Source organism: Callionymus lyra, chromosome 3 (assembly GCF_982586985.1).
Source record: "Callionymus lyra chromosome 3, fCalLyr1.hap1.1, whole genome shotgun sequence".
NCBI lineage: Eukaryota > Metazoa > Chordata > Actinopteri > Syngnathiformes > Callionymidae > Callionymus > Callionymus lyra.
In genome coordinates, this window is record NC_141820.1 from 21,744,629 (window position 1) to 21,758,416 (window position 13,788).

Here is a 13,788-nt window from a genome sequence, read left to right on the forward strand (position 1 = left end):
ATCCCACACATAAGAATTGTTTAAGATGTTTTTGCTAATTTTTTTGTTCAAATTTACCTCACAAAATGCAATATATATATATTGTATAAAGTTTTCTCAACTGAGGCTTCAAAATATAATGAAGATTTAACTGAATGGTTAACTTGCTAACTAATGTAATTTTTTATAATTATAATCGAATTGTAAATAACCATTTCTAAACAAAATTCAGGATATTTCTTATTTCTCAAATTCTATTAGTGTCAAATTATATTGACTTAAACCAAGAACTTGCTGAACTATGTGCAGTGACGGGATGGGAAAGGGTCACGTGGTTTATAAACACGGAAATAAGCCGGTTTTAAATAGCAGCTGAAGCTAAAATCGATAAATTCATTTTTCAGTCGCAAAAGCGAAAAGATGACGTGATTAAAAACGGTTGGAAACAATTGCATTAAAAAAAAAAATAGTTAAATGTGCTTTAAAATAAATAAATGTCGCCCTCTGCCGTTCTCTTTGTGTATAACATCCATCTTGATGTCGACTCACTTTATTCCAGTAGGGAGCACGTTTTACAAACAGAAAAAAACATAAACATAAATTCTTAAAAACATCACAACATACAACACTGGAAACAAACAGTTGATTTATAATCTTCAGCAACATCTGAGCTCCACATATGGGAAAAATGACAAAACGTTTAAAAAGTTTGCATAATGATGAACGTAGCAATGTTTGGTTCAAGTCACTCCAGCTTCAGACACGGTTGTGTAACTGAATCTCGTGTCACTTCTGAAGGTAAGGAAAGTAAAAAAAAGTAAAGAAATAATAGTAATAAGAATAGTGATGTTTGAAAAGTGGCAGACGGTATTGAAAGGTACAACTTCATAACAATACTTTTTTTTTCAAAAACTTTCTTCTTCCCAAAAAACACGCCTCCGAGTCACGCATCCTGGCAGGTGAGTGACATCATGCAGGTGAGCCTCCAGAGTCTGAACATGAGAAGCTACAGAAGAATAATCCAGCAGAGAGAAGGAGTCCACGGGTCGGCTTGTTACTTTCCCCCTCCGCCGTCGTTCGTCCTGCCGCCGTGGCCACGCGCCCATTACCGAGGCCACATGCCCCACGCCAGCCCCGGCAGGATGAGCGCCACCAGGACCGACGAGAAAAGGTTGACCGCGTTGTTGTCCAAGATGGGTTTCCCACATATCCGCTGCGTGGTGGCCGACTCGTAGCTCACCACCTTCCCGATGCTCACGTCGAACCCTGAGGAGAGACACGGCATAAATAAATGATCACACGGCAAACATCCTGCTGAGAAGACTGAGGGATGAAGTGGGACTGTCAGGGTCTGTGTTAAAATGGTTCTCATCATACCTTTCTGGGCGCAATTTTAGTGTATCTGCCAATCAAATGAGGTCTGAATCGACAGATCTGATGTGTGGAGTCCCTCAAGGTTCTGTTCTGGGTCCTTTATTGTTTTTGCTGTACTTGATTCCCCTCGGTAAAATCATTCAGAGATTTCCTCATGTTTCTTATCACATTTTTGCTGATGACATCCAGCTCTACTGCTCTTTTGATCCAACTGAGCCGCTTAGTTACTTGTTTGCTAGAAATCAAACAATGGCTGAGTGAAAACACTTTGCAGCTAAATGCGGACAAAACTGAAACTCTGGTTATTGCTCCTGATGATAAGGTTCCAGGGTTGAGTCAGTACTTGGGTGACTTAAATCAGCCTGTCAAACTGAGCCTGAGAAACCTGGGTGTTGTATTTGATAAAGACATGTCTCTAGTTCAACGCTGCAGAAAACTGACCACAAACAGTTTCCTTCAACTGAGAAAAATCTCTAAACTTAGGAAAATGTTGTCGGAACATGATCTGGAGCTTGTAATCCATGCGTTTGTTTCTTCTCGTCTGGACTATTGCAACAGTTTGTTTTCATGTCTTAACAAGAAGGAGCTGTCTCGCCTGCAGTTGATTCAGAACTCTGCAGCAAGAATTCTAACCCGCTCTAGTAGAAGAACTCACATTTCTCCGATCCTTAAAACTTTTCACTGGCTTCCAGTTTCTTTCAGGATCAACTTTAAAATTCTGGTTCTTACTTTCAGATCTATTCATGGTCAGGCTCCTCCTTACATCAGTGATCTGATCCAGCCTTACACCCCAGCTCTGGCTCTGAGGTCTGTGGATCAGAATCTACTGATGGTTCCTGAACACGGTTCAGGACCAGAGGAGAGAAATCCTTCCAGGCTGTTGCTCCTAAGCTTTGGAACGATCTTCCTCTCCCTCTGTGTTTGATGATCTACTGACTCCTTCAAGAAACATCTTTAAAAAAATCTTTAAAAACAACATTTTTATTTGTTCAGGCTTTTCCTTGATTTTCTGGAACTCCTGTTGTGTTATCAGTTTTATCTTGACCTTTAAAGTATATACTTTATTGAATATTGTTTTGATTGTTTAAGCGCTTTGTGACCCTGGTCTGGAAAAGCGCTATACAAATAAAAATTACTTACTTACTTACTTACTTACATAATGTTCATATGATGACCATAATTTTCCCCTTGTTTCAGGGGCCAAATGGTTTTGGGGTATTGTGAGTGGGGACCCTGGCTAGCTGGTCCTCGGCTGCAGAAGCTAGCTCTAGGGTAATGGAACGTTGACTCTCTGAAGGACTTCAAGCATCTGCAGTCGTGTGGACGCTACACTGATCCATGGTGGTAAAGAGAGAGCTGAGCCAAAAGGCAAAAGTACACTGTACTGTATACCAGTGGATCTACATCCCTACCCTCACTTACGGTTACGAACTTATACCAGTGGCCGAAATAAGTTTAACCAAACCCGGATGAGTGCAAGAAGACGAGACGAGACGATCAAACAATATTAATAAATGAGTAACAAAAACATGAATTTAGGTTAGTAAATAGATTCTGTTTTTCTTGGAAAAACAGAATCTAAAAAAAAGAAGAGCTGTTCTCTCTGGTTCTTAAAAACAAAAACATTTTGACTGTAAAGATAAATGTCAGAATATGTTGATCACAGTTTATAATTTAGTCGATTACAGTTGAAAGTACTTGATAGTAGTTGTAAATAATAGTGATAATCATGATATTAATGTGTTTGATTCAAAGTGTACGATACTCTCGAGCCTCACACAAAGTGAAGTTGAGATAACATCAATGTATTTATGACTTTTTCTTTTTCTTTATAACTGTAAATGTGTTGTAAACAACAGATTTACAGTGCTGATGACTTCCTATTCCTTGTTGTGCAACTGAAACTCTCCCTCATTGACGGCATCGTGACTCGCCTGATCTAGTTTTTTTGGCTTTTCAATTTCACGCCGCAGTAGTCGTGGTCAGTCGAGAACAGAAGTCGATAGTTTTCGAGGATCCAGAGTGTCCAGGGAGAGCATTCCTGTTTTTCACTTGTTCCAGGGTTTTTTTTTTTATCGCGACTCACCGGAGAACTGCATGTGAGCTCCCAGGTAAGAGTCCACGAGGGAGCCCACCAGGCCGGCCACGCCGCCGTACAACATCACCGGCCACTGCGGGTCGGACAGGTGAAGGTTGCTGACCGTCAGCAGCTGGGATATGAAGTAGGCCACGCCCACCGCCAGTCCACCCAGGAAGCTGGCCAACAGTCCCACAGAAGTCACTCCACCGTTGGTCCCTGAGAGGAGAACATGGTCGCAGTTCAGAGTCTTGAATCTTTCACTTCTCTTTGAATCAGCCAGCCTAAAGCAAGACCAACTTTTATTAATTAGTATTTCATTACGTATTTGTAGTACTGTTTGTTTTTAAATAAAATATTATGGTCTGCATCGTAACAAGTCTTGACATCAATTCTCACTGGGCTTTATTTAACTTCGCCATGGAGATCAGCTCGTCTTTTCCCAACTGACTAGTTTGTTTATTCTAAACAATTGTCTTTATTTTTAAGAGATAAACAAACACAAGAGTTTATGAGCTTCTTATCCCGTCATCCGATCAACAGTTGGGGTATTTTGAACCCAACAACAAGTATAGTATTCAGACGACAACACAGTGGTATTTTAACAAACCTGCCCTTGATACTTGGTGCCAGATGTCCAAGAACCAATTCCCACATTTTTTATGTTTCAATGGCCTTCCTCAAGGCATTTATACAACCTTCAGACACCAACTAAATAATGGGGACATTGAAATGTTCTTTAATTCTATCAATTTAGGAAGGTTTGAAGGAATTTTCTACGGCTCCATGAAGAACTACTGCATTCAATCAACAGTGGTTTGGTGTTTGTCTATGACGTCACTGTAGTTTACACTGTGCAGTCTGGAAATCACCCTTAGAGATGCACATTCAGAGAAGCTTTATATTTGAAAAAGCCTCTAAAATATTGGTACGCTTTCATTAAAAAAAAGTTATTTTTTTAAATATTCTAATACAACAGTCCATGTCCGGTGCGATGAGATTTCACCAAAACGAATAAATCTTTAGTGGAGAAAAGATAAAAGCCCAGTTTATAAAAATATGACTTAGTGCTTTTCTTTAATTGATACTTTATGTGGGTCGTTTCTTATCTTCAAAGTACTGCAGATAAGGTTTAAATTCACATGGTGACCTACAAAGATTCAAGCGTTTAAGATGAGATAAAGATTTATAAAAATTGAAGCCAATGAGAGTTGAAACGATGTTGGGAGTGTTTGATGGAGCAGAACAAATTATTAAGATAAATTGAGCCACAAAGAATTAATTATGAAAAATAATAAATAAATTATGAAAAAAAACACTGTTGTAAAACAGTTCTGAGGCCACATAACGCTCGTCCAGGAAACAATTAGGAAGCGAAGATCTTTGTTAAAACAATAGTGGGAGTAATGACTGTTGATAATTTAATTTAACAGAAAATATGAAAAAATAACCTAAAAAATGTAAAGGTTTTACAAACTGTCTGGAAAAGACAATTTAAACTTTTGACCTTTAGTAAGAGGAGAGGGTATTTTCTATTAGTTCTGCTTCACTTTCAATATGTGTGACACAGTGTGTGGCTACTATGTGTGTGCGCATCAGTGTGACTTGGAAGTGTGTGTTAATGTCCATGTAAATGTGCATCTTTCTTCATGTGTAGCTCAGGGACTCATTCATTCCTCGTGCTATTAGATTGTATAATTCTGAGTTCGAGGGCAGGAGTGCAGTGAAAGTATCATGATGTTCTATTCTATGTTAGTCTTTGTATCCTTTGTCTTTGATTGATGTTATATTGCACTTTATTTTTAAAGAAACTTTGTCCTTGTTTTTTTTTTTATGAATCTTACTATTCTAATTGGGAAAAAAAATTCCCGAAGGAGACCTCCAGAGGAATCAATAAAGTTATCTATCCATCTATTCATCCATCCATCTATCTATCCATCTATTCATCCATTTATCCATCTATTCATCCATCCATCCATCTATCTATCCATCCATCCATCTATTCATCCATTTATCCATCCATCCATCTATTCATCCATTTATCCATCCATCCATCTATCCATTTATCCATCCATCCATCCATCTATTCATCCATCTATTCATCCATTTATCCATCCATCTATCTATCATCCATCTATCCATTTATCCATCCATCTATCCATCCATCCATCTATCTACCCATCCATCCATCTATTCATCCATTTATCCATCCATCTATCCATCCATCCATCCATCCATCTATCCATCTATCCATCTATCCATCTATCATCCATCTATCCATCTATCCATCTATTCATCCATTTATCCATCCATCTATCCATCTATCTATCCATCCATATATTCATCCATCTATCCATCCATCTATCCATCTATTCATCCATCTATCCATCCATCTATCCATCTATCCATCCATCTATCCATCCATCTATCCATCCATCCATCTATCCATCTATCTATCCATCCATATATTCATCCATCTATCCATCCATCTATCCATCTATTCATCCATTTATCCATCCATCTATCCATCTATCTATCCATCCATCTATCCATCCATCCATCTATCCATCCATCCATCTATCCATCTATCCATCTATTCATCTATTCATCCATTTATCCATCCATCTATCCATCCAACCATCTAGAAGCATGTCCTTGTAAATATCTTGTGTTTCTGTGTTTGCGTTGGCCAAGGAGAAGTTTTCTCACCTGCTGGAACTTCCTTCCAGGTGGTGATGAGTCTGGGTTTGGATTTGCTGAGGACGGGTCCCACTTCTGAGGCCCAAGTGTCTCCGGTGCTGCAGGCCAACGCGCCCAACAAGGACAAACACATCCAGGAGGCGGAGTACTGCTGCCCGAAGTCGATGGGGATCTCACCTGGACCCGCCTGGGTGACAAACGTACTTAAACGCTCGGCAGCACTTGACAAAAATGTCAACATCATTCCCCTCCTGTAAAACTGTAACTCTTATCCTTACAAAAACATCATAAAAATGAGTGTAAAAGAGTCTTTGGACTGTTCTGTCCCTTTATAGATTGAATCAGATCAGTGACTCCTTGTTGTGTGTGTCTGTGTCTGTGTCTAGCTCGATTCACAAGATCAGAATGTACTAAGAATCCCCTGAAGACGCAAATCCAGTGTTTAAAAAGACCTAATGGCTCAAAGGCATTGAGAATATAAATCTAACAAACGCATCTTTATTTAGAAAAATACATGTATTACCTCATTTGAAGTACAACTTTAACTAGATGTTCATTATTTATATTTTAATTATGCGAACACATCAGTTTACACACCACTGTCTAACAATTAAATGATCTGGATCTTACAAAGACACAGTTTTTTTTAACAACAGATGACATCACCCAAACTTTAACAAATGAATGGATACACAAATAATTGCTTTGTTGACTAGATGCGTTTCTTGTTAGAGATAAGGTAACATTTTTAAAGTATTTTCCAGGACATTTCATCTCCTCACCTCGATCATGTACAACAGCGCCAGCTCCGTTGGAATGCCGCCGTTGCAGAAAACCTGGACCCAGTTCCTCTGACCGCCTGACACAAGCACGGACGTTAGCACCGAACCCACATCCCAGAACCAGCGTGACCCACCTTCTTTGTAGTCCGGGTCGATCTTCTTCTTCTGTGGTCCTCCCCAGCGCGTCAGTCGGGACGAGGTGATGAAGAAAGCCAGGAGGGCGGCGAAGAAGCTGAAGTTGGCCATGGTCAGCACGAAGCCCACCAGCAGAGCTGAGAGAGAGATCAACGGCAAAGAGTCACTGACGGACAAAAAACAAGCTGCTGCTTCAGCAACAGAATGTTGAAATTGTTCTTGATTTGACTCTAAAAACATAGTGAAGAAAATTAATACGGATAAAAAGGTTTAAGGTTTAAGATTTTAGGGAGTGAAACATTAACAAAAGAAGAGAAAATATCGGAAAACTACTCAACAACTGACAAGAGATTAAAAAAACCCTTAATAGATAAATAAAAAAACATTTTAGAAATAAACATTTAACAATTCAGAAAAATAATAAGTGAAAGAAACAGTAAGTATAAATGTTTATGTTGTTATTTTTGTATAATAAAAAAAATAGAATCATATGAAAAGAGAAACTTAATAAACACGTTTCACTAAAGTCTAGGTAACAAGTCAAAACTAGATTTTCTAAAAATAGTTATGAATAAATCAATTAATTTAAGTATCAAGAGTCGTGTTCATATGTATGTGTGTCCTCTGATAGGCTGCCTTTTACACCTAGTAGCTAATAAGCCAATAATACACTGTCAAACATAAAAGAAAATAAATAACATATTTAAATATACACAAATTTCTATATGATTATAATTAATCAAATAATTACAAAAAACATTACAAATGTGTTACACACACAAGGGATACTACAAACACATTTGTTTTCGGGCTTTCGGGTCACCTTGACCCAGAGACAACACAAGGGATACTACAAACACATTTGCTTTCAGACTTTTGGGTCAATTCGACCCCGAACTGCTCAAAAGTTAAGACATTTCAAATTATAAATACACTAAGATGACATTTTCAAGCCTAAAACCATATAAATTCAGTATGCAATATGTCAAATTGTTCTGGTTGAACTTTTCCAACCACAAAACAAGATTGTGCTACTTGGACGAGGAAACCCAAAGACAAGACACACACTGTACTTTTCTTCAGCTCCACAAATGAAGCTTGGTGGGAAAACCTTTTTTCTCTTTTCCAACATTCCAAATTTGCTCTAGTGTGTCCAATAAATGTCTTGGTGACTGGGAAAACCCAGCGGCGATCATTTTTAAAAGCGCTGTCCAGATTTACTGCCAATCATTGTTTAAAAAAAACCCATTTCTCTGAAATTTAAGAGTGGCCTTGTGAATCAACCCTGCAAGCAAACGTCTTTGATAAGAGATTGTCAGTGTTAAAAATATCTGACTTACTTGCATAAGATTCAGTTTTTCAGGTCATTACTATTTTGGATACACCCCGAGTACTCCGGTCTACTCTCATCACTCATCCCACATTTCATTTGACACTCTCATGCACCACACTGTGTCATAGTCTTCCTTCCTTTAGCCGCAATTTCCCACTCTAGTAGTTTCTACCAATCGTCTAAGACGTGTCGTACCAAATTCTGCAGCCAGTCGGTGACCTTTTAACACCACTGCCCCACCTCGGGGGCTCTGGTCCCAACAACCACTGTGAACTTGAGATTTGTCTAATCACAGATAAATATCAGGAGGAAACAGAGTCAAGTCTTGAGAAACACTTGGAGGACTGTCATACTCCGGGCGATTATACCTGGAACTAATGCTCAACTTCATGGTGAGCGTGAAGAGAAAAGACTTCAAAACAGATATCGGAAAACAGTGACCCATTGATCTGAAGTCCAGTGATTTTCACGGCACACTAAAGAAACCATTGGAAACCGAAGCGCCATCAGAGAAAATAGTGTTGTACCTCCAAGAGCACCCGAGTGGTCAAGACTGCCTCGCTTCAGTGCTCTCACAGTCAGGGTGAGCGGAACCAGAATGGAAAACAACCATCGCCATGGCGACACCGGCTGCATCGTTCCTGTAAACACACGAAAAGATGCTGAAGGTGTGAGGGCATTTGCGTTCCTGTGACCGATCAGAGCGTGGATGCTTGGACGGGTTTTCATCTCAGCAAAAAACAGAGCATTTTTGAAGTGGGCGAAGCTTAAGCATATTTTCTAATGTAAATCTTTATTAAATGAGAGTTTTGTGCAAAAAGAAACATACTTAAATCATCACATTAGTTGCCCTTTAAGTAGAAAAAACAAAAGTCACGACGACACAAGTTAAATTCCCAATGATTACTGGGAATGTGGTCAAAATGATTTTGAAGAAATCATTTATCAGGAATAGAAAAATATTTATAGCACAAAGTCATTTGGAAATTATTAAAAATTCCTCCAGCAAAGTTTTACTTGCTGGCTGCAGCAACTGAAAGGCTTCGGTGTCTGCAGTTTGTTGACTGTATTGGCAAGAATCTGGTGATACAATAACCTATCACGATAAAATGGAAAATATACCATATGTTTGGAGTTTTGTGATACTGTAGGAACTTACAGACGACACTTGACAAAGTCGTAACTGCTTTCATTGGTTTTGAAACCAAACAGTGTACCAACATCTACTTTAAAAGACGCTGAAGTCTAACGTATCCTCTCGTCCCTAATCACTGCTTGGGAACTCAAAGGATTCCACTATCCCATTAGCGTAGGAATAGGTTATGACTGCCGCCATCTAGCGACCAAAAGTTTAATTGCAACACAAAAATGAAGAAGTTGTGCATATTCGAAAATTTTCAATTTAATTATGAATAATTTTATTTTACATTGATTTTATTGAAATATTAAACCACATGAGAACTATTGTCACAAATAAAATATGATTTGAAAGCAACAAATAAAACATAAACATATATATATATGTATCCATGTATAGTACCGCAATATATCGACAATATTTTTGAACACGCCGCGTCTCTATTAAAAGTAATGAGTGGAAAGTTGGTTCAGTTTCATTCGCTTTTTTCGGCATGATTATATTAACAAAAAACAAATAAAACACATCGTTGCAGATAATGGGAAATGATTTCCGCTCATTTGTGTCTCACTTCAACATAGTCTCATGGTGAAAACCATCCTGGACCACATCAGTTCCTGTCACAAGAAGCAGAACAACTGCCTGATCCAGAAAACACAGCTGACACAGAACGTTGTAGATGTGTCTAAGTTTCTGGTCACAGGGAATCTTTCTGACAGGGCCTCTTTTGTGTCGTGGTAGCACAAGAACATCTAAATACACACAAAAAATGGGGAGCTAAACCTTGGACCATATTCCTGGAAGCCTTGAGAAGAAGGCATATGATCAGCTCTCAAACAAGGTGGACCTTGTTTTCTGAACTCACGGTAAATGCATCCGCTGATCAAAAGTAAAGTGTAGGACACAGTATCTTCTTTGGCTCGATAAACATGTCAGAATAAACAAGAAAACAAAGCAGATGATCTGGAGCTCACCTGAGTAGGTGCTGATGACGATGGACGTGATCCAGAAGAAGAGGGACAGTGACAAAGTGCCACACAGAACCACCATGTCGGTGATCATCTTGACGTATTCTGTTACAGGCACATGCGGATCAGAACCCATGTTGAGGGAAAGCTGAGGGACAGACAGTAAGCAGAACGTATACTGTTGGTAAAATTGACTTTTGTTCATAATATCACGACGATGTCATGTTTAGCTGTGAGGCTAAATAACGGGGATATTTCCCTTAACTCACCCATTCTGAACACGGACATCTCGACCACGAACATTGACGAAAAACCTCAATAAACAAACTTGACCACAAAGGTAATTCCCAAATAATTCTGGCGTTATTCAGGAAAATAAAACTGAGTTCACGTTACACACAAACACACACACACACACTCCTTCTCACTGACAGCGAACCCGAATGAAGAATACATCTGACTTCCGGTATCTATTTTCTTAAAGGGGTAGTACAGCTTTGTCAACGTCACACAAATATTATAGATAAAGTTAAATTCAACTTAATCGTTTTTAATGGGTTTATTTTTAGGAAAATATCCCACTTTGACTGAACATGTTTTATGATTAATGATCTATTGATTTTTAAGTTATGATTATTAGGCATTATTTTTTAATATATATAAATAAATCAGCTTATATTTTATTGAGTATTGTTTTGATTGTTTAAGCGCTTTGTGACCCTGGTCTGGAAAAGCGCTTTATAAATATAAATTACTTACTTACTTATAAAACACCGAAATTGTTTTTGTCAGTGCTCTCTGTCTATCCTTCTCTTTCTCTCCTCGCTCTCTCTCCACTAAATTTAAAGGCATTTAATTTTTTTGGTTTGACCAACAAATAAAAAATATAATCAAAAATGCAATTTCTTATTAAGAACACTCTAAATGATTTTAAGATTATAAACGTTTATTGTACTTGCATAGGATGATTTGCACATGGTAAACGATGCACTTTTCTTTTATTGAAATTCCTCTGCGTGCAAAAAATACGTAAAATAACAAAATAAAATGTGCATTTTCAGCCTGATACAAATGAAGTTAAGTCCCTATTATTTATACTTGTTGGGACTGTTTTCTTTCTTTTTTTTAAATCAATAAAACAAATACTATTTTGTAACAACAGAGACTCTTAGACTCTTTTCACTGCTGTGACCACAATTACAAGAATAACTACTACAAAATATTTTCTTTTTAAAATCACACAAATCTCATCTTACTGACATTGTTGTTCTTATTAACAGATATATTAACAGCTACAGTACTGGCCAAAAGTTTGGAGACACCTTTTCATGCGAGGTTTTTTTTCTTTGTTTTCATGATTATTTACCAAATAGATTCTCAATGAATGCAACAAAACTATGAATGAACACGTGAAATATATCATATATATATTGACGTAGCCACCCTTTCTCTGATGACTGCTATACAGACTTTTGGCAGTCTTTCGATGACCTTCCGACCTGAAATCGTTTTTACTCCACAGGTGGACTTAGGGGTAACTTAGGGGACTTGTTTGCCTTTTTAATGGGGCTGGAACCATTAGTTGTGTTGTAAGTAAGTAAGTAAGTAATATTTATTTATATAGCGCTTTTCGAGACCAGGGTCACAAGTCAGGTTGATACAACTCTATTGGAAAACTTTATCATTCATTGTTTAAACGAACCGATCAGCTGTAAAGAGAAATGATCGGCCATCATTACTTTAAGAAATGAAAATCAGCCAGTCCCAAAAATTGCAGAAACTTTGAATGAGCTTGTACGATTTCTGACCTGTACTGTATGTTAGGTTAAGCAACACAATGTCTAATTATTAAACCTTTTAGCAAATATTAACTCTACTTTTACTATTTCCCCCTTTGGTGTCTTCTGCTAGTGCATAGCCAGGGATAAAGCTGCATCTTACACTTTATACAGGAACCGCATCCTAAACCACTGTATGTTCTGAAAAATCGAGCTGCAAGTATTACTGATTGATGACATAGATAGACACCACAGAATTGCTACCTTGGTTCTGTTTTTCTATTGTATTATCTTATTTCATTTTTTATTTACTACCACAAAAAAAAATCCAATGTTGTGATTACAACATTGGTAATAAAATGTTCTTATTCTGATGGGAAAAAAGTTGTGATAATTCGACCAAAATGTGAAAGAAGAAGAAGAAGAAGAAGAAGAAGAAGAAGCACCTACCTCTCTATGACTTGGGAAGAGACGGAATCTTGAACGCATCTCCAGTGTTTATTACTTGTGTAAAATCCCTGATGTCAGACGGTCAATTTATCAACACGCTCTCCATGGGAGGGCAAAGAGGCTGATACCTCGCTCGCCTTCAAACTCTCCCCATTCACATGATGACCCGCTTCATTATGCCTGTGGCAAAACAAGGAAACACTAAACTTTCTTTTGAAGAAAAAGACTTAATTGACATGTGGTTTAACACATAGAAAAACAGAGATTAGAGACAAGATAATGTATGCTTCAAATTACTGGGAATGACATATTGAAAGATTTATTTTTAAATATAAAAAAAAGAGGCTTAAAGGATCAAGAGACACAAACTTGTGTTTGATTAATCTACTGACTCCTTCAAAAACATCTTAAGAAATTTTTATTTGTGCTTTTCCTTGATTTTCTGGGACTCTGTTTGTCTTGTTTGTCTTGATCTTTTAAAGTATATATTTTAACTGTACATTGTTTTTGATTGTTAAAGCGCTTTGTGACCCTGGTCTAGAAAGGTGCTTTACAAATAACCTTTACTTAATTAATTACATTTTGTTAGGTAGAATTGAATTGATTGGCTAGGAAAACTTTTTTTTAAATTTTAAATAACAGCTACATTGAAACACAAGTCAGTTAATGCAATAAAAAAAAATTACCCAATTATCTTGGGGGAAATTCTAAATGCAACTTTTAACTAAACCATTCTGTGAAATATTTCAACCAGGATTGTCTTTCAACCTTGACCCTTAGTAATAGTTGATAAAATTCAGCGGAGAATGGACAAGGCAAGTTCAGCGAGTCCATCTTACTGCCAATGAGGTGTTCTTTGTCTTGTAATGAACATTTCAATGTGGATGGTTTCGAAGATGCTCGGAGATTTCAGCAGGAACTAGCTTTAAAGACACTCTTGACACATGAAAGTTTTTGAGAGCTCCTCTTGCTTTGGGGGTGCACACACTTGACGTGAGATGCATAGCTGTCATATTAGAAGTCAAAGAGGATGCGAGTCCATCACTTCCTCTTCTATATCATATGTTCATATCT

General features: G+C 37.7%; 1 protein-coding gene across 1 annotated transcript; it reads right to left on the reverse strand.

Annotated features, from left to right (window-relative positions):
• Positions 1-489: 489 nt before the first annotated feature.
• tmem19 (transmembrane protein 19) lies at positions 490-10,912 on the reverse strand. The gene is made up of 8 exons (XM_087787017.1): positions 10,756-10,912; positions 10,493-10,634; positions 8,908-9,021; positions 7,047-7,184; positions 6,913-6,989; positions 6,140-6,317; positions 3,440-3,649; positions 490-1,245 (listed from the first exon to the last, which is right to left on the reverse strand). The coding sequence occupies exons 2-8, from the start codon at positions 10,620-10,622 to the stop codon at positions 1,085-1,087; spliced, it is 1,008 nt and encodes a 335-aa protein (XP_087643143.1). The 5' UTR covers positions 10,623-10,634; positions 10,756-10,912; the 3' UTR covers positions 490-1,084.
• Positions 10,913-13,788: the final 2,876 nt, after the last annotated feature.

Bases quoted from the DNA above. Each gene is read 5' to 3' on its own strand.
- tmem19 (XM_087787017.1), bottom strand. From the start codon at position 10,622: ATGGGTTCTGATCCGCATGTGCCTGTAACAGAATACGTCAAGATGATC. The intron at 3,650-6,139 runs GTGAGAAAACTT...TTCTCCTCTCAG, and splicing joins CTGGAAGGAAGTTCCAGCAG to GGACCAACGGTGGAGTGACT. The intron at 1,246-3,439 runs GTGAGTCGCGAT...GTCTCTCCTCAG, and splicing joins AGCTCACATGCAGTTCTCCG to GGTTCGACGTGAGCATCGGG.